The 26,936-nt window shown below is 49.3% G+C and overlaps 1 protein-coding gene across 2 annotated transcripts in view; it reads right to left on the minus strand.

Annotated features, from left to right (window-relative positions):
- The window catches only part of GAS7 (growth arrest specific 7), a 281,536-nt gene that overhangs the window by 184,252 nt on the left and 70,348 nt on the right, over positions 1–26,936 (minus strand). Inside the window, exon 1 of one of the 2 annotated variants that reach the window (XM_054535433.2) lies at positions 125–323. The exons of the other annotated variant lie outside the window; for it this stretch is intronic. Within the exon in view, the coding sequence (XP_054391408.1) occupies positions 125–304 (180 nt within the window). The 5' untranslated portion in view covers positions 305–323. Of the gene's footprint in view, positions 1–124; positions 324–26,936 lie in introns of those variants that run through there. 2 annotated transcript variants of the gene reach the window in all.

Genomic DNA, 26,936 nt, shown 5'->3' on the forward strand with positions numbered 1-26,936 from the left:
TAAAAAATTAAAGATAAATATATCCTTTGACCCCAGTTCTCCATTCCTTTATTCATTTTCTTCTCCTAACAGAAAAAATTTTCACCAAAAATGTTGCCTGTAGTCACAGCTTCAAATCTCTTACCTCTAATTCCCTCCTTCCCACTCCACTGAGCCTACTCTCCTCAATGTCACCAGTGACCTCCATGTTGTCACCAAATCCAAGGGCATCTGTCTCTCTTCTAGAGTCGTTGGACAGCCAGCAACATTCAGTGTCCCCTTTTTCCAGAAACCATGACTGCTCTGGGCTCCCATGACATCTCATGGGTTCTCTCAAGTAGTCACCTTTCTGGATCATCCTCTGTGTGTTCTTAAACGTCACAGTGCTCAGAGCTCACTCCTGCCCCACCTCTTTTCTATCCACTCACTCCCCGTAGTGGCCTGACCCTGTTCCATAGCTTCAGACATTCTCTATTCCCAATGACTCTAAATTAATATCTCTAGCCCTGACCTGTCCCAGCTCTCCAGACCCATGGCCACCTGGCTACCTATCATCCCTACACTGACACTCAGGAGGAATCTAACGAATCTAACGACTCATTTTCTTCACTTCCAAAAACAAAACTAGACCTGCTCTCCATACCTCATTTTAATAAATGGTACCACCATCTATCATCCTGTTGCTTACACCCCAAAATCTAGGATTCTCAAGTCCACACACCTTCCACATCCAATTCCTCTCACCTACCAGTTCTGTCTCTAAAACATTCTGATCCATCCACATTTTCCTTCTCCACTGCTGCCACACTGTTCCCTATATTATTACAATGATCTCCTTGTTCCACTTTTCATCCCCTCCAATTCATTCTCACATTGCAGCCAGAGGGAACTTATAAAACATCCATCAAATTATGTCAGCCTTGTAACTACAATCATCCCAAGGCTTTGCACTACTCCTAGAAAAAACAATCCAAACCATTTACCCTAATTAATAAAGCAATAAAGCCTGCCTCTGACTACCTCACCTTACACCGTTTTCTGCTCTTCCCCTCCAGCCGCCCTGACCTTCTAGCTCTGTGCTGTCCAATGCAGGAGACTCTGGCCACATACAGCTATTTAAAGTTAAAATTAAATTAATTCAAACTCAAATAGAATGCAAACGTGCCATGCGTATTCCTACCCGACGCCGTTGGTAAGGCGTCTCCCTCTGCTTGGAGCACCTGCCCTGCTTTTAAGGGGAGGCCACACCTTCTCTTGCCTTCCAGGTGTGGTGTGGCTCAGGTGGTGGCTCCTCCGCAAACACGGGCCCCTCCTCTGATCTTCTCCAGCACCTGCCTGCAGCCCAGCTTTGACTCTTATTCAAACTCAAATAAAATTCAGTTCGTCAGTCTCACTAGCCATTTTGCAAGTGCTCAGAGGTCCCACGTGACTAGTGGCTACCATGTTAGATGGTACAGGCCTAGAGTATCCCCGTCCCTGCAGAAAGTTCTATTAGACTATGCTGTTCTAGCATTCCCAGGATGAGGCAGGTCTGATCTTGCATCACACCTTTGCACTTGCTGTCACCTCTGCCTGGAATGCTGTTCCCCTTCCCCTCCCCGTGGCCAGCTGCTTCTTGTCATCCAGACAACAGTTGAAGCGTCACTGCTCCAGAGAGGCCTCCCCTAAGCTCCCAATCCAAAGAGGCCACCCACTTCCTCCCAATCGCATGAGCCCGTGTAACTCTGCAGAGTACGTACCACTAGCTCATGCCTTTCTTGTGTCTGTCGGCTTATTCTCCAACTCTACCCTACCTCTCCACCCCAAAGTATACTCATGAGATCAGGGACCTGGGTAGTCTTACTCACCACTGCATTCCAGCTCCTCATCCTGCATCTGCCCGATGACTCTGCTCAATAAGTGTTAGTGGACTGCCAGACCGTGTCATGTTCGTATTTCCTCCGGAGTCTCTCACAACCATCACCTTTTCATCATTCTCCCTGCCACCACCCAGGTGGGGCCTTTATCCTCTCCTCCTGGGCGGTACTATAAACAGAATCCTACCTCTGCCCTCCAGTCAACCCTGCAAACATTAGCAGGTTACTCCTACCAACATTCCTCTTGTCAAATCAACTCCCTGTTCCTCCACCTTCTGGTCCCAAACGGCCTCCACATCCCCAAATGTGCCATGTGTGTTCCTACCTCGGTGCTGCTGTAAGGCCTCTCCCTCTGCTTGGAGCACCTGCACTGCTTCTCAGGGAAGGCCACACCTTCTCTTACCTTCCAGGTGTGGCTCAGGTGGCGGCTCTTCCGCAGACACCAGCCCCCTCCTCTGATCTTCTCCAGCACCTGTCTGCAGCCCAGCTTTGGCTCTTACTCAAGTCTCACGTCCCACGTGCAGGCACACAGATAATCCCCGAGACCACGTCTAAAATTCAACAGTCTCAAACTTTACTGAGGATCAGAATCACCGGGAGAGCTAATGAAGAACACACAGGTCCAGGCTCACGGAAGCAGGATAGAGTCTGAATCTTTGTACTTTTTCCACCTTCCTTAGGAGATTTGAGATTTGCATCTTTAGAGCATTAGACCTTCAACATGAATAGCTCAACCTCTTTTCATCCTCCTTCCCACCCACATACCCTTCCTAGCCTCTAGTTAAAGATCACTTAACCAATTCCAGCAACTCAGAACACCTGGGGAGTGACCGACTTGGCAAATAACCTCCTCTCACACAAGCCTGCTCTTCTTCAATTATTAAAAGGTACCCGCTGTGGTAGGCTTGAAAGTGCCCCCCCCCCGAAATAGATTAACATCTTAATCACCAGAAGCTGTAAATGTTACCTTATATGGCAAAAGGGACTTTGCAGGGCATGGCTGAGTTAAGGATTTTGAGGTGGGGAGTTATCCTGGATTATCTGGGTAGGTTCTAAATGCAATCACAAGGGTCTAAGAGGAAGACAAGGTCAAAGAAGAAAGAGGCTGATGCCAGAGACCCACTGGACTGTGGTAAAGTGGTTCCTTACACCAAGGTGGAAACAGGTGCCAAGGAAGGAGTTCAAGAGGATGAAAACAGGAAGGAACAGATTCTCCTTGGAGCTTCCAGAAGGACCAGCCCTGCCGACACCTTAATTTTTAGCCTTGTAAAACTCATTTCAGACTTTGGATCCTTAGAACTATGAGTAAATAAATGCATTTTAAGTCACTGCATTTGTGGCATTCGTTACAGCAGCAATGGGAAACTAACACACTTCCTCTTACATAACACTACAAGGTGAAGTCCTACGTGTCTGTCTTGCTGGGCCTCCATTAACCTTTATAGGAATGGCCCCAGGTTCAAGAGGCCAAAGACGAGACACAGAGCCAGCCAATGAGACACAGGGTTTTATCAGCGGGAAACTTACATACAGAGTGGTCCAGTGGTGGCGGGCTGGGCAGGAGAACTACTTTACACACAGTCCAGTGGCAGGCTGAGCAGGGGAACCACCTTACACACAGTCCAGTGGTGGTGGGCTGGTTAGGGAAACCGCCTTACACACAGTCCAGTGGCGGGCTGGGCAGGAGAACCACCTTACACACAGTCCAGTGGCAGGCTGGGCAGGAGAACCACCTTAAACACAGTCCAGTGGCGGGCTGGGCAGGAGAACCACCTTACACACAGTCCAGTAGGGCACTGGGCAGGAGAACCACCTTACACACAGTCCAGTGGCAGGCTGGGCAGGAGAACCACCTTAAACACAGTCCAGTGGCGGGCTGGGCAGGAGAACCACCTTACACACAGTCCCAGTGGGGTCTGGGCAAGAGAATCACTTTACCACAGTCCAGTGGAGGGCTTGGCAGGGGAACCACCTTACCACAGTCCAGAGAGGGTCTGGGCAAGAGAAACACTGTACCACAGTCCAGTGGCGGGCTGGGCCGGAGAACCACATGGCCCAGTGTGGCCAGCTAGGCAGGAGAACTGCAAGCACTTGCCTAAAGCATGCAGTTTATAGAGCATTTTCACTTTGCAGCCTCTCCCTAACAACCTCCACCTGGCAACCTTCATTTAACCCAAAAGAAAGGGCCTTGGTCCTCCATATGGCCTGTGTTCCACTGGACTGGCCAACGGCTCAGATGTTTCTCATAGGTAAGAAATGAATATCTGCGTTGGCCACTGCCTGATTCTTTAGCATGGAAATCCGCACACACATTCTGGTGCATCTACCATACAGGGTCGTTCTCAGGGTATGCTTAACTTATTGCTGTCAAGTGTGTCTACCATGCACAGTGATTTTCTATTTAACGCATGCTCCAGTGAGCATTTTCTTTGAGCATCATATAGTCCTGAAAAAGTTTCAGATTTTGGAGGATCTGTATTTGTATTTAGCTCAGATATTTAAAAATTGCACTGCAGAGTAACCAGATAGCATGACGTTCATATAAAAACAGACACATCGACCAATGGAACAGAACAGAGAATCCAGAAATAAATCCATGTATTTACAGCCAACTGAGTTTCAACAAAAGCACCAAGAATACACATTGAGGAAAGGACAGTCTCTTCAATCAGCGGTATTGAGGAAACTGGATATCCATACGTAGAGGAATAAAACTGGACCCCTATCTCTCGCCATATACAAAAATCAACTCAAGGTGGATTAAAGACTTAAACTAAGGCTCGAAACTATAAAACTACTAGAAAGAACACTTCAGGACATTGGTCTAGGCAAAGATTTTACAGTTAAGACCTCAAAAGCACAGACAACAAAACCAAAAATAGACAAATGGGACCATATTAAACTAAAAAGGGTCTGCAAAGCAAAGGAAACAATCAACAAAGTGAAAAGACAATCTATTGAATGGGAGAGAATATTTGAAAACTATTTATCTGATGAGGAACTAATAGCCAGAATATACAAGGAACTCAACAGCAAAAAAAAAAAAAAAAAAAACATTAAAAAGTAGGCAAAGGGCATGAATAGACATTCTCAACAGAAGACATACAAATTGCCAACAGGTATATAAAAAAATACCCAACATCACTAATCACCAGGGAAATTCAAATTAAAACCACAATGAGCTATCATCTTACCCCAGTTAGAACGGGTATGCCTGGCTTATTTAACTTAACATAACATAATAACCTCCAGTTCCATTCATGTTGCTGCTAATGACAGCCGTTAGAACGGCTATCATTAAAAAGATAAAAAATAACAGATACTGCCAAGGATGAGGAAAAATGGGATCTCTTGTACACTACTGGTGGGAATGCAAATTGGTACAGCCACTGGGGAAACCAGTACAGAGATTTCTCAGAAAACTAAAAATAGAACAACCATACCATCCAGCAATCCCGCTGCTGGGTATTTATCCAAACAAAAAGAAATCAGGATATCAAAAGACATCAGGCCAGGAGCAGTGGCTCACGCCTGTAATTCCAACACTTTGGGAGGCCAAGGAGGGTGGATCACCTGAGATCAGGAGTTCAAAACCAGCCTGGCCAACATGGCAAAACTCCGTCTCTACTTAAAAATACTAAAACAGGGCCAGGCGTGGTGGTCCACGCCTGTAATCGCAGCACTTTGGGAGGCAGAGGCGGGTGGATCACGAGGTCAGGAGTTCGAGACCAGCCTGGCCAACGTGGTAAAACCCCCTCTATACTAAAAATACAAAAATCAGCTGGGCGTGGTGGTGGGTGCCTGTAATCCCAGCTATTCAGGAGGATGAGGCAGGAGAATCACTTGAACTCGGGAAGTGGAGGTGGCAGTGAGCCGAGATCGTGCCATTGCACTCCAGCCTGGGCAACAAAGCAAGACTCCGTCTCAAAAAAAAAAAAAAGATATCAAAGAGACACCTGTACTCGCATGTTTACGGCAGCACGATTCACAATAGCAAAATTATGGAATCAACCTAAGTGTCCATCAATGGACAAGCGGATAAAGAAAATGTGGTATATATAACCATGGCATTCTATTCAGCATGACAAAGAAAGAAATCATGTCATTAGCAGCAACACGAATGGAACTGGAGGTTATTATGTTATGTTAAGTTAAATAAGCCAGGCATAGAAAGACAAAGATCCCATGTTCTCACTGATATGTAGGAGCTAAAAAAGTTGATCTCGTGGAAATGAGAGTAGATAGCTAGAGGTTAGGAAGGGTGTGTGGGAAAGAGGGGAGATGAAGAGAGTTTGGTTAATGGGTGCAAACATACAGTTAGACGGAAGATATAAGTTATTTATTTTTTTTTTTAAGACAGTCTCGCTGCGATGCCCAGGCTGGAGTGCAATGGCGCAATCTTGGCTCATGGCAACCTCCGCCTCCCGGGTTCAAGCAATTCTCCTGTCAAAGCCTCAGCCTCCCAAGCAGTTGGGACTACAGGTGCATGTCACCACGTCCGGCTGATTTGTATTTTTAGCAGAGACGGGGTTTCACCATATTGGTCAGGCTGGTCTCAAACTCCTGACCTCAAGTGATCTGCCCGCCTCAGCCTCCCAAAGCGCTGGGATTACAGGCATGAGCCACTGTGCCTGGCCAGAAGATACAAGTTCTAATGTTGGATAGCAGAGCAGAGGGATTATAGTTAGCAACAATATATCATACATTTTGAAACAGCTAGAATGTTTGTTCCCAACACACAGCAATGACCGACACTAAGGTTATGGATACCCCAAATACCCTGACTTATCAATTATTATACATTCTATACACGCAACCAAATATCACATCTACCCCATAAATACGGAAAACATTACGCGTCGATTAAAAAGTAAAATAACACAAGATGCTCTATTTAGACAGGGCTAGTTTGCTTTGGTGTCCACAACTTGTAGGTTAGTAACTGCTGTGTACATCTATGGATATCAAAAGTCCTTAAGGGGGCCGGGCGTGTTGGCTGGCACCTGTAATCCTAGCAGTTTGGGAGGCTGAGATGGGAGAATCCTTTGAGGTCAGCAGTTCGAGACCAGCCTGGTCAACATGGTGAAACCCCGTCTCTACTAAAAATACAGAAATGGCCAGGCGCAATGGCTCACGCCTGTAATCCCAACACTTTGGGAGGCCGAAGTGGGCGGATCACGCGGTCAGGAGATTGAGACCATCTTGGCTAACACAGTGAAACCCCGTCTCTACTAAAAATACAAAATATTAGCCAGGCGTGGTGTCGGGCACCTGTAGTCCCAGCTACTCAGGAGGCTGAGGCAGGAGAATGGCATGAACCCAGCAGGCAGAGCTTGCAGTGAGCCAAGACTGTGCCACTGCACTCCAGCCTGGGTGACAGAGTGAGACTCTGTCTCAAAAAAAAAAAAAAAAAAAAAAAAAAAAAACAGAAATACACTTGGGAGGCTGAGGCAGGAGAATCAATTGAACCCAGGAGGCAGAGGGTGCAGTGAGTCGAGATCGCGCCACTGCACTCGAGCCTGGAGACAAGGCAAGACTCCGTCTCTAAATAAATAAATAAGTCTTTAAGGGAGGCCTATATTCCAAGTTGGAATTGCGACCCTCCTTGGTGGGTCTGGCAGCCTAACCCCAATTGTGTTTCCAATAGGGGAAATTCAGGAGTTCCAAAATTGGACCAGGTCATGGGGCCTGGATACCCTGATGAGGAACTGCTGCCGTGTTTCGACTTGAGGAAACCTAGACCAGATACACTCTGCTTCTTAGACTCTTATCTTCATGCTAAAAGCGTACAGTTTAGACCTGTGCTCTCCCATATGGTAGTCAGTGGACACATACAGTCCCTCAATATTAATTAATCCAAATGAAAGAACCACTTCCACAGTTCTACCAGACATATGTTAGTGGCTACCGTACTGGGCGTCACAAAGGTAGAACATTGCCATCCTCAAAGAGAGTTCTACCAGGCTGTGCTGCCTGAGGGCATCTCTCCAGGCATTCTTTGCTACAGCTTCACCTCCAGCTCCCTGACTTAGAAAATCCTGGGAGGAGAGAAACGCTGTCACTGCATTCACAGTGGATGCATCCTTGAGCATGTGACCGAAGACACACAGCGAGGGATGCTTTCCAGGGGTGTTTGCCCACGTGTGGGGCTTTTCACTGAAAAGACTCTATCTTTGGAAAGTGAGAGGCAGAAGACACAGAACACTGGAAAACAAGAGGAAGACTCAGGCAGAAGCAAGGTGGGGCAGATGGAGATGAGAGAGAGGAGGGAAGTAGGAAAAGATAATAGGAGTAGCATGTAGAAAATGGAGTCTAGCCAGGCGCGGTGTCTCACGCCTGTAATCCCAGCACTTTCAGAGGCTGAGGTGGGTGGATCACCTGAGGTCAGGAGTTCGAGACCAGCCTGACCAACATGGAGAAACCCCACCTCTACTAAAAATACAAAATTAGCCAGGCGTGGTGGCACATGCCTGTAATCCCAGCTACTCAGGAGGCTGAATTCAGCAGGAGAATTGCTTGAACCTGGGAGGCAGAGGTTGTGGTGAGCTGAGATCGTGCCAGCGCACTCCTGCCTGGGCCACAAGAGTGAAACTGCATCGCAAAAACAAACAAACAAAGAAAAGAAAAAAGAAAGAAAGAAAAAGAGAGAGAAAGAGAAAGAAAGAAAGAAAGAGAAAGAAAGAAAGAAAGAGAGAAAGAAAGAGAAAGAAAGAAAGAAAGGAAAGAAAGAAAGAAAGAAAGAAAGAAAAGAAAGAAAGAAAGAAAGAAAGAAAAAGGAAGGAAGGAAAAGAAAAGAGAGAGAAAAGGAAGAAAGAGGGAAGGAAGGAAAGAAAGAAAAGAAAAGAAAAAAAGAAAAAAGAGTCCAGTAGTGTCATCACAAGTAGAAAATTCAAGTGTTGCAAAGGATTCTTTCCCTTAAGATCTATGTGTAAAACAACCTACTGGCCTGCAGAGGGGCTAGACCAAGTCCACCCAACGTTCTGCAAGACAGAGGGTCCTCTGAGGGTCCACTCCCTATGGCCCAGGGAAGCAGGGAGAGACCCCATCCACTCACTGCCTGCATGAGAGGCTGCAATAGAGTGGGGGAGGCTGCAATAGAGTGGGGGAGCCATGGGAGAGAAATTCAACACAAAGTAAAGGCAAACTTTTCCATGCAGAAATTTAAAAAAAATCTGAAAGTGCACGATGCTGGCAAGGCTATGGGAAAGCAGGCACTCCTACTCGCTGCTAGCAGAAGTGTGAGCTAGAACAGTCTTGTTAGAGGCAATCTGGCCCTTTCTGTCAAAACTACAAACACATATATTCTTTGCTCCAACCTTTCAACCTCAGAAACTTGCCCTTCAGAGACACTCACCCACGTGCAGAATGATGGATATACCAGGCTATCCACAGCAGCAACAGGTAAAGGTAACAGAGAAAGATTAGAAGCAATCTTTATGCCCATTGGTGAAATGAGTACGGCAGGCATTAAACAGGAGGAGGAAGCTCTTTCTATTGACTAAACTCCAAGGTATGTTATATGATTTAACAAAAAGCATCAGTAGCACCAGCAAGGTGCAGAAGTATAGAGGGGACACATGTGTTCAGAAAAATAATATCTGGGTTAAGGAAAATAAAATGAAACATATTTGGAAATTCCTGGACTACTTCTGGAAGTACCCACAAGAAACTGATCACTTGTTTGCCCCTGGGGAAGGGAACTGATAGGATGAGGACAGGGATGGGAAGGAGACCAACTTTTCACTCTACATTTTTTGTACCTTTCAGATATCAGACCTGAGCATATATTACCTATTTGATAAGTATAAAATTAACAAAGATATACTTTTGGGTATACATAGTGACCAAACACACTTCCGTCTCTTTTGTTTCTCAAGATAGGGTCTTGCTATGTTGTCCAGGCTGGAGTGCAGTGGTGTGATCACAGCTCACTGCAGCCTCAACCTCCCGGGCTCAAGTGATCTTCCTGCCTCAGCCTCCCGAGTAGCCGGGGCTACAGGCATGCACCACCACGCCTGGCTAATATTTTTTTTTTCTTTCATTATTTTTTGTAAAGATGGGGGTCTCCCTAAGTTGCCCAGGCTGATCTCAAACTCCTGGGCTCAAGAAATCCTCCTGCCTCAGCCTCCTAAAGTGCTGAGATTACAGGCATGAGCCACCAAGCACTTCTCCGTCAATGCTACAGTCTCACTGGGAAGGAAGCCAGTGCCTGCCAGGTGAGTGGGCCCAGGTTACCAGGGCACGCAGCCCTGTGCTCCCAAGATGCAACAGGCCCCTCGTTGTGCCCTGCCCCACAATCTGGTTCTTCAGAAGAGGAGTTCCCAAATACCTGGTCCTCTGCAAATCTGAGCTGTAAACGAGCCTTGGAAAGGTCCTCCCCTTACCTAAATCCCAGCTTCAGGGTCCCGTTTCTGACTGGGGTGCCACCACCAAAGGCAGGGTATACACAGCCACCACTGAGTGATCCTCTGCCTGCTTCTCACTCCAGGGAAGAAAATCAAAGCAGGTCCCATGGCTGCCGTCTGATAATCACTATGGACACCACACACCAGCCAGCATCAGGGCTGTGTCCAATTAGCCACCCCCATAACAACACCATAGCAACAAAGGTAATATTAGTGTTCTAAAGAGAAGAGAAAAACCACACACACACACACAAACACACACACACACACACACACTGTGTTGTGTGACAGCTTTGCAAGCTACAGAGATCACAGTTTTCAGCACCCTACAACTTGTGCCTCTCACTTCCCGACACACAGTTTCCTCAATGAGAAGTCACAGGCTTGGGGCAATCTCCTCTTCACGCCATTCCAAGATGCGTGCCCTTCACAGGAAACTGGCATGAGAATGATTCTCCAGCAAGCCAGGAGTCAGGGCTGCCTCCTCGCTCTGCCTCTGCGGCTGGCAGGGCTGGGCCAGCTGCAGACCAACAGGCTGGGGGTCATGCTCCAAGCTGTCCTCTGTCTGTCTGTCTGTCTGCCTCTCTGTGCCAGACCCAAGCTGGCACTGGGGTTTTGGTGGTTGCAGCAATGAGCCACATGCTAATCTCCAGACCTAAATGTGGAAAGCATTAACCCAAATGAAAAGACATAAATCAGGACGGGGGCTTATGGGATGGAGGAAAACAGCTCTTCTCTGAGCGAGGGCCTGGGCTGTTGCACAAGAGCTGAGTGAGTCACCAGCCAGCAGAGGGAAGGACCAGGGACGGAAGGAGGGAGGGGAGCCCCCAGTGGGACTGGCGGGTGCACAGGCAGGGGGAGCGCTGCAAAAACACAGCTGTAGGTTCATAACTAAGCACACTTCATCAGCAGTCTGAAGGAGGGTGGGGGGCAAAGTGTCACCTCCTCCCCAACTCAGGAAGTGTTGCAAAAACGTGTCCTCCCCAGAGAAGATGGCAGAAAGAAGTGTTCCTAACTGTTCACCCTTTACAGGCTGCAGCTGTGCCCCAAGGAAGCACACCTCAGCACAGAGAAGGCCTCTCTCATCCCTCCTTGCCCCTTGTTGGCAGTGTCCATACACTTGGGGGTCCCCTAGCATGAGGTGCCCATTGTGGGCACACAACTCTTGCCCATACTCATTACCATTTCTTGTCTTTTCTTCCCTTCCTTTTTCCAAACTCCCCATCCTCCATACTACTGTTGTTAACAACGAGACAAATCCTTTGCTCTCCCCCGCCCCTAGTCGCTGGGGAGAACATTATACCTTCCCTTAAAACCGTGCCCCACTCACCAACCTCCCCAGCCATGACAGATTCCAAGGCTCCAATATCCACGCAAATTCTAAGTACCTTCTATGAGTGAGGCACGCTGTTCCTGGGGGTGGCAGTGGAGAGAAGGAGCTCCCCCAAACAGATCATCCAACCAGGACTTCTGAGACCTGGAAGCTCTAGAAATTCACTCAGCACCTTGGTGGGACCCCTCACCTCTCCAGGTCATCATCAAAATGAGGTTGGGTTGGCCGGCCATGGTGGCTCACAACTGTAATCCCAACACTTTGGGAAGACAAGGGAAGTGAATCATTTGAGATCAGGAGTCCAAGACCAGCCTGGCCAACATGGCCAAACCCCATCTCTACTAAAAATACAAAAATTAGCCGAGTGTGGTGGCGTGTGCCTGTGGTCCCAGCTACTCAGGAGGCTGAGGCACGAGAAGAATTGCTTGAACCCGGGAGGCGGAGGTTGCAGTGAGCTGAGATTGTGCCACTGCACTCCAGCCTAGGGGATAGAGTGAGACTCCGTCTCAAAAAAAAAAAAAAAAAAATGTTGGGTTTAGAGATCAGCTGGGTCCCTTAGACTCTGACAATGCTCATATGTAAGAAATGCACGGAACAAAATGAATATTCTCCAGAGTACCTGGCTGCTGCAGGGCTTCCCCTAGGGAATGCAAGCTGAAGGAGAGTGCCCTGGGCTGAGCGGGTCTCTGCAACTGGCTGGGCTGCTCACAGCCACTGGGTGCTCAGGAAAGGTGACCAGCAGATAGCACCAGCCGCATCCTGCCAGGGAAGTCACTTACAGGAGAGCTCTTGGGGGTAGGGAGTGGGTCTGAAGTGGACTTAGAGGGCAGCTGGCAGAGATGATGGGAAGAGAAGGTATTCCAAACCAAGGAATCATTCATTCATATTCATTCATTTATTTATTCGACACATGTTTCTTGAACACTTCTTATACACCAGACACAGGTTTCAATACTGGAATACATCAGCTAACAAGACAAAGATCCATGCCTAAGGGAGCTTACATTCTAGCAGGGGAGATACACAACCCACAACAAGCCAGACAGACAGGTCAATGATCCAGTTTTGCTGGAAGGTGATAAATGATGGGGGGAAAAAAGAAAAAAAAGAGCAAAGGGGTGGGCCTGCCAGAGTGAGTGAGAGACTTAAAGGAGATAAAGGGGTCTATTCATATCCTGAGGCTGCTGTAACAAATTCCCATAAACTAACGGGTTTCAAAAAATGAAAATTTATTATCTTACAGTTCTGGAGGTCAAAAGTCTGAAATGGGTTTCACTGGGCTAAAGTCAAGATGTCTGCAGGGCTGGCTGGTTCCTCCCGGAGGCTCTAGGAGAGAATCCATTTCTTTGCCTTTCTCAGCTTCTGGAGCCCAACCACATTCCTTGGCTTTTGGCCCCTTCCTCCCGTCACTCAGCCTCTTGCTTCCAACATCACATCTCCTAACACTGACTCTGGCCCTCCCGCCTCCCTCTCATAAGGGCCCTTGGCTTACATGAGGCCCACGTGGATAATCCAGGATTATCTCCACATCTCCAGTCCTCAACTTAATCACAACTGCAAAATCCCATCTGCCACAGAAGGTAACATATTCACAGGCTCCAGAGATTAGAAGGTAGACAGACATCTTCACGGGACCAATACTCAGCACCCACAAGGAGTTGGGCCACAAAGGTCCTGATGAGGAAGCATGCCTGGAGCATTTAAAGAAACACCATGGAAGGCAGAGGACAGAGGCAGGAGTGACACAGGAGTGAGACGAACAGGGAGGAGCAGGTGCTGAGGTCAGGACAGCAATGGGGACCCAATTACATAGCACCTCATCAGCCACTGTAGGGCTTCCGCAGCTTCACTCTGCCGACATGGGGCACCACGGGACTGTGGTAAGCAGAAGCATGATGTGATCAGACCCTTCCTGTGAAAACAACAGACTAGGGACCAGCAGAGCAGCCAGGAGGCGCCTGCAACAGCCCAGCCGCATTGTGGTGGCAGCTATGGCTCAGTCCAAGGCTACAGTGGTAGGGTGGTGAGAAGCGATCCTGTGTTTAAAGATCTGTTTTGCAGGAAGGGCCAACCTGCATTCTCAACATGCTGAATGTGGAATGTGAGAAAGAAAGGGGAATCAAGGTTTTTGCCTCCAGCAGCTGGAAGGACAAACTAGCCATTTGCTGAGCTGTGAGAAGCCACGGTAGCCCAGACCTGGGCTAGGCAACTGCGTCCCGGACAGGACAAGTGGAGATGTCAAGGACGCAGCTGGACCTACTTGGGTCTGCACTTTTCCCTGAGGGTAACAGGCAGCACCAGGACCCTGTTGCTCTTCAGGGCGTGGAGACAGCCAAGATCACCCTGGATTACATTTCTAAGTCAGGCACTCGTTGCAAGAGAAGATGATAGAGATGGAGTAAACAGGGATATCACCTGAGCCCTCAGTTTCTCAGCCGGCATTTTTCCACTTCTCACAGCCCATAAGGCGGGAAGGAAGTCATGGGAACACAGCTGGATTCTGGAATGCAGCCCAACCACAGGCTCGAAATCCTCATCTGTGAACAGCTCCACTCACTACCTGGTCAGCCTCTCCGGCCTGCCCTGGGGGCCCTCACTGCCCTGCCAGTCAATTCCAAAAAGCCCTCGTGGGCTGGGCACAGTGGCTCACGCCTGTAATCCCAACACTTTGGGAGGCCAAGGCTGGTGGATCCCTTGAGGTCCGGAGTTTGAGGCCAGCCTGGCCAACAAGGTGAAACCCCATCTCTACTAAAAATACAAAAATTAGCCGGGCGTGATGGCGGTAGTCCCAGCTACCCTGGAGGCTGAGGCAGGAGAATCGCTTGAACCCGGGAGGCGGAGGTTACAGTGAGCTGAGATTGTGCCATTGCACTCCAGCCTGGGCGACAGAGTGAGACTCTGTCTCCAAAAAAAAAAAAAAGCCCTTGTGTATCTCTGGGCTGTCTTAACTTATTGGGGGGTGGTTCTACCCCAGGGGCCCAGTTAACCATGAGGACCAAGCAGGCCCAGGGCAGGTGGCCAACCTGTGCAGCACCTCCCAGAGGAGGCAAGTGTTCTCCTCCCACTGGACACCAGCACAACGTACACGTGCTCACATGGTGACATGCACTGTAAGGGGATTCCCAGGGACAGATGGCACTGCTGAGTGCTTCCCGGGCACTTTCAGCCATTCATTCATTTGACAAATACTTATGGAGGATATACCACGTGCCAGGCACTGTTTCTAGGTATTTGGAGGCACATCAATGAAAAAAGCAGAAGGGAAATAAACCTTTGCTTTCCTGGAGTGACGGCTCCAGCTTGAGGTGGGAATGGGTTGCAGGGAGCAGACACTAAACACAATAAAAAAGTGAATTCTAAAGAATGTCAGAAGGTGATGGGGGGAATAGAACATGGTAAGGGGAATCAGGAGTTCAGGGTAGACTGGAGTGTGGGTGGCAATTTTAGAGAGTTCAAGATGTTACCCTTGCTAAAGATCTTTCTAGCTCTTCTGCTCACTGTATTGATTTATTCCTTCATTAAGCAGTTACTGAATGCTCACCATGGGCCTGCCCCAGGCCCTCAGTGCTCTCATGAAGCTGACATTTTATTTAAGGAGACAGAGGTTAAGACAACTAATTATAGAAAGGTTATAAAAGAGCATGTCTCAGGGGATTCCTACGACTATGCCAATCATGACGAAACATGCTAAACAAGCTGGGGATGCTCCCAAGAGTGTCCTTGATTCTTGTTCAAGGTCCAAGGCCCACTTCTCTCCTTCCTCTCCCAGCACACCACACCCTGAGTTAGTTAGAACTGCTGTCTTCTCAGCTACAGGAAACCACAACTCAATGGTTTCTCTAGAAGCTGCCCACTGTCCTTAGAACTTGCCTGGTGCCACCCCAAAGCACCTGCTGGTGTTCGGCCTCCTCAGCTAACTTGACATTTCATGCTTCAGACCCAGCATATCTTCTTTAGAAGCACCAAGCTCAACGAGTGGGTCCTTCAGGCTGTCTTCTCCTGGCAGTGCTGATCCAAGCACCTGCTGGGCGAGTTTGGTTCCTTTTGCCTGACTACACTCATGCCCAGAGCCAGGCAGCTTGGGGACAGAGGAAGAGCAGAAGAGGATGTCACACCCAGGCACACCAGGAGGCCAAACGTGTTTGGCAGCTCAAGCCTCTGACCACAAGCTGGCACTCGCTTTCGGAAGTGCTAACCACAGGCAGGACTGCTAGTGAGCAGAGCACCCAGAGTTTTCCTGCTGGGAAGAAATGCAAAGCTGGCCTTCATGCCTGTCCCCCCCTCCCCATGACAACCCCCCAGCTCTGGACCCACCCATCTCTTCCCACTCCATATCCAGCTGGAAGTGCTGGTCCAGGCCCCAGTAGAAGACACAGCTACCAACAGAAGGTACGGCCACCAGGAGCCAGGCCAGCCAATGCTTCCGCTCTCATCTTCCTCAAAAGTTGGGAGGATTTGAGAGCAGCCAGAGTGTTAGCTGTGGAGGATGGGGGGCCACTGCCTTTCCTCCTGGTTCCGCTACTGAGTCTCCCACAAATGGTTCCACGAGACCAGGACTCAATCCTAAGAGTACGAGTAGAAGGTCTGTTCTCAAAAGCACAGTGAAGGGAGGCCAAGGAGGGTGGATCACCTGAGGTCAGGAGTTCGAGACCAGCCTGGCCAACATGGTGAAACCCCGTCTCTACCAAAAATACCAAAACGAGCCAGACATGGTGGCAGGCGCCTGTAATCCCAGCTACTCTGGGTGCTGAGGCAGTAGAATTGCTTGAACCTGGGAGGCAGAGGTTGCAGTGAGCCAAGATCGCGCCATTACACTCCAGCCTGGGGGACAAGAGTGAGACTTTGTCTCAAAAACAAAACAACAACAACAAAAAGGCACAGTGAAGATTCTCAGGAGAGCTGCTTTGGCGCCTCCACCCTCCAACAGCTTCCCACATGGGCAGCTGGGGGAGAGGAAAGGGCAGGCAGCTAGGGGGAGGGAGGGTGGAGAATGGCAGCTACGGCAGTTGCCCCCACCCCTCCTCTCATCCTTTCTCACCATTTCCTTCCTTCACAACTGCCACATGAAAGCAAAGGCCCACTGGAACCCCAAAGTGGGCATGCAGATGAGTTTCGGGTGGCAGTAGTGGCAGAGCTACAGGAGCTGCGACGGTCTTCCATCTCCTCTCTACGGGCTGGGGTGCAGAAGATTGGAATGTATACAGCGGCCAGTGGTTAAGAACTTGGGCTCTAGTCCAGGCACTGTGGCTCGCGCCTGTAATCCCAACACTTTGGGAGGCCGAGGAGGGTGGATCACCTGAGGTCAGGAGTTTGAGACCAGCCTGGCCAACATGGTGAAACCCCATCTCTACTAAAAATAAATTAGCCGGGCGTGGTGGCATGCACCTGTAGTCCCAGCGACTTGGGAGGCTGAGGCATGAGAATCCAGAAGGCAGAGACTGCAGTGAGCCAAGATCGCACCACTGCACTCCAGCCTGGGCAACAGAGCAAGACTCTGCCTCAAAAAACAAATAAAAAATAAAAAAATTTAAAAAAAGAACTTGGGCTCTGGAGAGAGATGGCCTGGTTCTGCTACTCACTGGCTGGGTGATGCTGGGGAAATTATTAAACTTCTCTGTGCCTCAGTTTGCCCATGTGTAAAACAGGCATAAGAATACTACTTACAGGTCTATTGTGAGGATTAAAAGAGTGAACAAAGGTCCAGTGCTTAGGCCAGTGTCTGGAAAATCATATTATGTAAATGCTGTCTATTATTATTAAATGCTCCTGAATCGACAGATCTGTTTTTAAATATTCTCTCCGCCCATGAAACGATATGCTCACCTGTGGGTTGAGGAGATAAGTAAAAGCATGGGGTATTGAAGATGCAACCTCAGACCACCGAGCATGCTTCCCTGTTCCCCGTCAACCTCTCCCTTGGGCTTCCCCAGCCCCAAGCCTCCCAACCAAGTCTCAGAAGCTCAGAAGATGCCTGGGTGCCACCAGCACCCCAGCATGGAATGCACCCCCTCCCACAGTCATCTCAGAAACCACTGAGACCAGTTCCCATGGGGGACTTTGGAAGGTAGTGGGCCCAGGCTACCTGGAGCCTCCAAAAACACGTGCCTCGCCTCCAACAAGGGCGCTGAGGCACAATCCGAAGGCCAGCCATACAACTTCCACAGTCAAACAGCACACACCAAGGCCCAAAATGGCATCAGCACCATCACCAAGGAGGTGTAAACAGAGGGAGGACACGACTCACTCCTCCTTGTACAGTGTGACTTGCACCTCCCAAGAGCACACTCTTTTTTGAGACGGAGTCTCGCTCTGTTGCCCAGGCTGGAGTGCAGTGGCACAATCTCGGCTCACTACAAGCTCCGCCTCCTGGGGTCATGTCATTCTCCTGCCTCAGCCTCCCGAGTAGCTAGGACTACAGGCGCCCGCCACCACGCCCGGCTAATTTTTTGTATTTTTAGTAGAGACGGGGTTTCACCGTGTTGGCCAGGATGGTCTCGATCTCCTGACCTCGTGATCCGCCTGCCTTGGCCTCCCAAAGTGCTGGGATTACAGGTGTGAGCCACCGCGCCCCGCCGAGAGCACACTTTCATCTGTGCACACCAGTGGTACCCACCCAGGAGATGATGCTTCTGAAACTCCTAAGGCCCCAAAACTGGCCAGCCCCTGTGTTTTCATTCATCTTTCCCTCCCACTGAGGGGTTGCAAACAGAGCTTTGTCTTTAGCCAGTGCCCATGCCAGTATCTTCTAGAAACCCTCATCCCTCTTCTCCCTCCCAGACACGTGCACACTGAGATCGAGACCCAGATAGCCTCCATTCTAGGCACTTTCCCAGTCAGTTTATGTGATGGCCCTATTCAAATACTCAAAAACACACCCATTTTCTCAGAACAAAGTGAGAAAGGCCACCTGGGACCCGACTCAACAACAACTCCCTAGCAGAAGGAGCCTCACCCTCCCTGGCCTTGTGGCTGACTGCTGGTTTGATTAACAGCCATGAAGAGGGGGGCTGAAAGCCTACCCCCACTTGTGGTGAAAAGCCCCAGCTTTCAATCACAACTCCTCCATATGGCAAGTTATTTACCTCCACGGAGCCTTGGTTTTTTACCCATAAACCCAAAACACTACCTCAGACAGTTGTAGAATTAACTGAAATATCTAGAATAGTGCAAGCTGAAGATCTTTTTTTTTAAGGCTGGCTGGGAGACCCCATGTTTAAACATAAAATAAATAAAATAAAGTTTTTATATATTTTTATTGATTGATTTTGAGACACAGTCTCACCTTGTCACCCAGGTTGGAGTGCAGTGGCGTGATCATGGCTCACTGTAGCCTCAACCTCCTGGGCTCTGAGCAATCCTCCTACCTCAGACTCCTAAGTAGCTGGGACTATGGGTGCACACCACCAGGCCTGGCTGATTTTTTTAGATTTTGAGGTGATGGGGTCTCGCCATGTTGCTCAGGCTGGTCTCAAACTCCTGGGCTCAAGCAATTGGCCTGCCTTGGCCTACCCAAAGTGCTGCGATTCCAGGCATGAGCCACTGCATCCGGCCTTCAGATGGGGCATATGCTCTCCAGGTTGTGGTTGTCCTCAGGACTCACTGGAGTCACCTGTCAGACTCCGGAAAGCATTGTTTGTCATCCTACTTAGAGCTGTGGCCCAGAGCATGTTAAAACACAGACAGCTGGGCTCCACTGCCGGGTTCTGAGCCAGCAGGTCTGGGGAAGGACCTGGGAATATGCAGCTCCATCCAACAAGTTCCCAAGAGATGCTGGTTCTGTTGCTGCTGGTCCAGGGACCACACTTTCAGAAGCCCTACTCTAGAATCTGAATGCTGGAAAGTACATTAAAGGTCACCCAGAATGATTCCAAGAGGAGCCAGAATGCACCCGTGCCTCTTGCCTGGTCCAGTCCTGCTGCTGATCTGACTCTCAGCTCTTCCATCTTGAGCCTCAGACACAGGCAGGGCTAAGGGTGAAAGCCCCAAAACTCTGATCATCACTCACTCAAACTATCTGTGGCCCCTACTGGTCCTGTTTATCATCTCTCAGCGCTTTTGGGGTCCCCAGGCTGCTGCCTCCAACATCCAGCCACCAGGCCTCACCTAGAGCTTGCTCCCCCAACAAATGTGGGCTCCATTCTGCCCATCCAGGAATAGACACCAGTGGCTGGAGGAATCAAGGCAGGGAGGTTGGAGTCCAAGGCCCACAGTTAAGAGAAGGGGCGCAGCAGAGCCCTGGAACAGCTGATTTGAGACAAGCCCCTCCATCTTGAGCAGAGCCTGGAGACAGTGGGTTTCCTGGAGGGGGCCCCAGACAGACACACACTGTACCCAGTGTCCGGGCCGCACAATGCACAAGAGGCCAGTGGGGCAGGCAGCCAGGGCCCACTCATGCCAGTACCATCTGGGAGCCCTTGCCAGGCCTCGCAGGGCTGGCTGAAGAAGCTGGACTCTGTCCTGGGGCACAGTCGTGCTCTATTCTTATCTCAAGGGGGAATGTGTGACTCTCCTTCCCGTGAATGGGGGCCCCTGAGGAGGCAGAGTGGGAAACAGAGCCGCCACTGTGCCTGGGCGGGCTCCCCGTGCAGCTCCCAGCTCCAACCAGCCCCTCGTGGTGGGGCTTTGCACAAGCCCTCAACAAGAAAAGGCCAAGCTGAAGGTGGACATGGAAATGACCGTCTAGAGCCCAGTGCAAACTGCCCCTCCCTCACTCTGCAAGACTTGAGCCCATAAGGCCTGACCAGAAACACACACTCACTCCCTGGAGAGACCCAATGGGACAGGCTCCTAAAGGAAAGTGCAGCCTCCACAACACAGTTCCTTACTAAATCTCAAAGGAAGGAACCCAGACACCCTAGGCATCCCACACGTGCACACAAATCCCCACTGGCAGATCGGGGCTCTGGCCTGCCTAGCTCCCACAGCACACCATTTGCAGGTGGCAACAGATCTCATGATTTGCTGGCTCTCTTTCGGCCTGCAAATGCCAGGCTTAGCCAGCGAATGGGGCACTGGATATTCTCAAGGACTTGGTACAACCTTTCTAAAGAGCAGTGTGGGGCGGGGCACGGTGGCTCACGCCTGTAATCCCAGCAGTTTGGGGGGTGCTGAGGCGTGTGGATCACCTAAGGTCGGAGTTCAAGACCAGCCTGGCCAACAAGGTGAAACCCTGTCTCTACTAAAAATACAAAAATTAGCTGAGCGTGGTGGTGCATACCTGTAATCCCAGCTACTCAGGAGGCTGAGGCAACAGAATCGCTTGAACCCGGGAGGTACAGGCTGCAGTGAGCCGAGTTCGCGCTACTGCACTTCAGCCTGGGTGACAGAGTGAGAATCCTCAAAAAAATTAAATAAATAAATAAAAATAAAGAGCAGTATGACACCATGGGTCAAAATGTGCACTTGAGTGGTCCACATTTCCGGGAAATTACTATCCGTGCAAAAAGATATCATCACAAGGAATGGCTATCTTCAGTAATTTTTAATAGCAGTAAAAAAAAAAAAAAAAGGGGGGGTGTGGAAGCAACCTCAGTGTCCATCATAAGGGGATTGCAAATTAATAGTTCATCCAAATTGTGACTAACAAACACTAAAACAAACCTGTAAATATATTTAATGATAGAAATATACTCTGAGAATATTAAATTTAAAAAAACTAGGTCAAGGCTGGGCGCAGTGGCTCATGCCTATGATCCCAGCATTTTGGGAGGCAAAGGCAGACGGATTACTGGAGGTCAGGAGTTCAAGATCAGCCTGGCCAACATGGTGAAACCCCATCTCTACTAAAAACACAAAATTAGCTGGGTGTGGTGGTGTGCACCTGTAATCCCAGCTACTCGGGAGGCTGAGGCAGGAGAATCGCTTGGACCCGGGAGGCAGAGGTTGCTGTGAGCCAAGATGGTGCCAACGCACTCCAGCCTGGGTGACAAGAGCGAAACTCCATCTTAAAAAAAAAAAAGGTCAAACAATTGTGTGTATAATATGATCATAAAAGGATAAAATGGGGATTGTTCTATCTTTCCCGGTTGGATGAAAGAGGGGAGTAAAGGGTGATGGGGAGATGAGGAGGGAGGAGGGCGGGGTGGTGTAGGGAATGAGGCCCAGGTGTGAGGGGGTCAGCTGTGGGTGGGAGCCACTGGCCACTGGGGGAATTAGACTAAGTCTTGTTTAGCCTTTCTCTGGAAGGGCCTTAAAGGATGATGAAAACATCCGGAAAATATTTAGCTAGTAAATCTTTTAGAAGCCCCTCCACCCCGTGTTATATATATAAACACTTCCTTTCCACTCCTCTCTACCCTCACATACACCCACCCCGATTCCTATCACAGACTTGGAATCAGCAGAGCCAAAGAGAGCTGGACAAGGCTGGCTCCATGTGCGTTCTGACCACCACGGGTGCTGCCCATCTGTGCAGTATGAAGCCTGCACTGATGTGTTCCCTAGCCCCACATCGCAGAGCAGCCCTCTGACCTGCCAGGGACCCCACAGCAGGGGTCGGGGGTGGTGGCCACACTATTTGGGTTCCCTGGCCACCAAATCTCCAGCAGTGATTGTCCCAGGGACTCAAGGAAGGGGAAGGGTTAAATGGGGGAGTCGCTTCTCAGACAGGAGAAAGTATTTGCTCTAATCCTGTCGTTCTCCTGGAACTCCCTGGAGTTCTCAGGGAAGAAACCCTTAATGAATGGTGTGAGGGAAAGAGAAATCACATGCACATGAATGTGTGCATGCCACACACACACGCTCTCACACACACTCATACACTCACTCTCACACACGCACACACACTCGCACACACACCCACACACATGCACACACAAACACGCGCAAACACGCACGCACACACAAACGCGCAGACACGCGCGCACACTCACGCTCGCACGCACACATTCACTCACGCACACACGCACACACAAGCACACTCACACACACGCAGACATGCACACACTCACACTCTCGCAGACACATTCACACACACACGCTCTCACACACATGCACAGACACACACACTCACGCACACACATACACTCTCAAGATCTTCCTCCTGTTCCTGAGAAATGCCTATATTTCGAGGAAGCCACTCACTTGTTAAACAACAGCCTTCTTTTGAGGGTTAGGAGCCAATCCCAGCGTGGGGCACGGGGAAGAGACCATGCTCCAGAACCAAGCCGGCTCCGACTCTAGTCCCAGTGAGAGCACAGCAGACAGTGAGCCAGTTCTGGCTTCAAACCCCAGCTCTGCCGCTTAAGCTGTGTGACCTTTTTTTAACCTCTTTGGGTCTCTGTTTCTTCCCCTAGAGAGTCCTGGTATCCTTGAAGGGAGATTGCACCAGAGGCTGGGAGTCTAGAAACCTGGGTGTGAGTGCAGGCTGTTTACTGGCCTGAAGGTTGGATCCAGCCTGCTGGTAGGTGCTGGCCGGCACCTCACATTGTTTGTTGTTGTTGTTGTCAGTTTAAATCAATTGGCAACATTACACAATTGGGAGAGTGTGGATTTCCAGCTGGCCATGTGTTCCCAATGACTGGCTGATGCTCCCTGCATCTTGAGCCCTAAATCAAGTTAGTGTAACCCTCCATGGCTCTGGACAGTGAGTTAACAGGAAGCCCTGGGAAGAAGAAAGGGGTGCTTCCACGAGCCCCTCCTCAGATGCAGCCTCAGCTTGCGTCAGGGGAACCCCTGGTTTCCAGGGGCCCCATATTGCCCTCTCACTTTTGCACAGCCTGCTGTGTAAAGATGAACCAAACGGCCCAGGAGGTGAGTGTGCCAGCTGGGGACGAGCAGGTCAGGAGGCGGGGACTACTGCACACCGACTCCACGGCCTGGAGGAGACTTGGGCTCGAGTTCCTGTGGGGAACGCTCCATTTTTCTTTGCCCCAGCACCTCATCAAACAGTCCCACCCAGCAGCCCTGAAAGTATTTTAGCCGTGCACTCACAGAGGGACAGACTCAGGGCCACAGGACACAATCCTTATTCAAGAATTTTAATTTTACAGATGCTAATCTGAACCAGGAAAACACCAGACCTTGCGCAGAAAATCCCCCGATTCCAGGGCTCTGATGGAAAGCAGGGGCAGAAGGCCCCCTCCAAGGTGTGAACCAACGCCACTCTCTGTCCCCCTAAACCCCCAAGACTGGACAAGCTCCAACCAGGCGAAGTGGACTAGGAGAGGAATCTCTTGAGTAAATCGAGTAAATCCTGGAATCCTAAGCATCTCCTTGGAAATGCTGATTAAACACCAGAACCCGCGCAAAGATCTGAGCAAATTCCAGGACCACCACTCGGGCCACATAAGCTCTCAGCAGAGCACACACACACACACTGAGTCAGACCCCTAAACATCTGGGGCTTAGCTAATCCTCTGCTCTCAGGCGTTCAGCTTGGGTGGACTCCGAGGAGAGTCAGCGCCGGTGAGGGATTCAGTCCAGTTTCCAGGGAGCCCAGCCAGGCCTGGGAGCCAGCGCTCGGCCCTGCCCCGGCTGGGGCCCCCGAGTCACACACAGAGGCCATGCGTGCATCCTCCCCAGCCCACACCAGCAGTTCCGGGGCGGCTCCAGTGCCCAACCCACACATGGGAGGTGGAGGCCACAGTGCTCCAGGATTCCACTCTGCGGTGCAGACTTCGAGAGGAAACAATTTCCTAATCCCCTTCCTAAATCAAGGCCAAGAAACAACTTGTGGAGAGTCCACAGACGACTGTTCCCTCTGCCTGGCTGTCCCTGTGCTGACCTCCAGCTGCTCCCAGGAGCCATTAGAGGGAGTGGACGGCAGGGGTGGATGGGAGACCCACAAACCCACAGCCCGGGATTCCATACTTGATACAATCAGTTCTGAGTATCAATCCACAGATCATTAAATTCCAAAGCTAGCTGAGGCCAAATGCCTCCCCCTCTCACCCCCTTAACTAGGCCAGAACATAAAACCCAGCATTTCATTCCTTACATTTATGCAACAACACTCATTGCCTGTTTTCATTTTCAGTGAAAACTTTAAGCGATCGTTTTGATTTTTCTTTTCTCTTTCTTTTTTTTTTTTTTGAGATAGAGTCACCCACACTGGAGTGCAGTGGCGTGATCTTGGCTCACTGTAAGCTCCGCCTCCCGGGTTCACGCTATTCTCCTGCCTCAGCCTCCCGAGTAGGTGGGATTACAGGTGCCCGCCACCACGCCCGGCTAATTTTTTGTATTTGTAGTAGAGACAGGGTTTCACCATGTTAGCCAGGATGGTCTTAATCTCCTGACCTCGTGATCCGCCCACCTCGGCCTCCCAAAGTGCTGGGATTACAGGCGTGAGCCACTGCACCTGGCCTGCTTTTTCTTTTTTCAAATTCCAAACCAAATGATCTTTTAACCTAAATGATCCTGATTGATTTGGTATCTCCCTGTGGGTCAGCAGACATATATGAGAAGACATATTTTCACCCTTTGGCGTAAATAAATAACATAGGTAAGAGGAGCCTTGATAACAAAAATGCCAAGACCACTCAATGGGGGAAAGGGCCATCTTTTCAACAAACTGCTGCGACGAGAGATACAAACATACAAAAGAATGAAGCTGGACTCCTTGCTCACACAGCATACAATTAACTCAAAATGGATCAAAAGCCTAAATGTAAGAGCTAAAACTAGAACACTCTTGGCCAGGCACCGTGGCTTATGCCTGTAATCCCAGCAACGATGGGAGGCTGAGGTAGGTGGATCACTTGAGCTCAGGAGTTTGAGACCAGCCTGGGCAACGCAGGAAGACACTATCCCTATGAAAGGTTTAAAAATTAGCCGGGTAGGGTGGCACATGCCTGTGGTCCCAGCTACTTGGGAGGCTGAGGTGGGAGGACTGTTTGAGACCGGGAGGTCAAGGCTGCAGTGAGCTATGATCATACCACTGCATTACAGCCTGAGTGACAGTGAGACCCCATCTCAAAAACAAAACAAAAAAACTCTTCAAAAAAATAGGTGTAAATCTTCATGACCTTCTTAGACTAGGTGATGCCTTCATAGATATGACACCAAAAGCACAAGAAATCAAAGGAAAAAATCGGTAAACTGGTCTTTATTGAAATTACTAAGTTTTGTGTTCCAAAGGACATCATTTAAAAAGTGAAAAGACAAACCACAGAACGGGAGAAAAATTTTGCAAACCACGTATCTGATAAGGGACTTTTATCTAGAATATATAAAGAATACTTACCACTCAATAATTAAAAGACATTGATAATGTAACTCAATTACAAAATGGGCAAAGGCTCTAAATAGACCTTTATCTAAAGAAGATACATGAGGCCGGGCATGGTGGCTCACGCCTGTAATCCCAGCACTTCGGGAGGCCAAGGCAGGTGGATCGCGAGGTCAGGAGTTCGAGACCAGCCTGGCCAATATGGTGAAACCCTGTCTCTACTAAAAATACAAAAATTAGCCAGGTGTGGTGGTGCGTGCCTGTAATCCCAGCTACTTGGGAGGCTGAGGCAGGAGAATCTCTTGAACCCGGGAGGCGGAGGATGCAGTGAGCCGAGATCGTGCCACTGCACTCCAGCCTGGATGACAGAGCGAGACTCAGCCTCAAAAAAAAAAACAAACATGAATCGTCAATAAGGCACAAGAAAAGATGGCCAGCCAACACCAGTAGTCTTCAGGGAAATGCAAATTAAAACCACAGTGAGATACCACTTCACACCCACTAGAACAGCTATGATTAAAAAAAAAAGAGAGAGATAATTACAAATGTTGGCAAGGACACAGAGGCATTGGAACCCTCATACAATCCTGGTGGTGCGGCAGCCTTGGAAAACAGCCTGGCCTTTCCTCAAAAGGTTAAACATACTTACTACGTGACCCAGCAATTCCACTCCTGGATATACATCCAAGAAAATTAAAAACACATGTCCACCCAAAAACATGTACACAAACGTTCATACCAGGATTCCTCCTAAAGAGCCAAAAAGTAGAAACCAACCAAATGATGCCCACCAACTGATGAGCAAATAAACAAAATGTGATCTATCCAAACCAATGCACTATTATTCAGAAATAAAAAGAAATGAAGTCCTAATACATGCTACAAGGAGAAAGAGCCTCAAAAACATTCTGCTAAGTGAAACAAGCCAGACACAAAAGGCCACAAATTGTATCATTCTATTTATAAGCAATCCCCAGAATAGGCAAATCTATACAGACGGAAATAGATAAGTGGCTGCCTAAGGAAGGCGTGGTTGGGGGGATGGGAGATGACTGCTAATGGGTATGGCATTTCTTTTTGAGGTGCTGGAAATGTTCTAAAATTGACGACGGTAATGATTGCACAACTCCATGAATGTACTAAAAACCACTGATTTATACACTTTACAGGGGTGAATTGAATGGTATGCAAATTAT

This window comes from Pongo abelii, chromosome 19 (genome assembly GCF_028885655.2).
Source record: "Pongo abelii isolate AG06213 chromosome 19, NHGRI_mPonAbe1-v2.0_pri, whole genome shotgun sequence".
Taxonomy (NCBI): Eukaryota; Metazoa; Chordata; class Mammalia; order Primates; family Hominidae; genus Pongo; species Pongo abelii.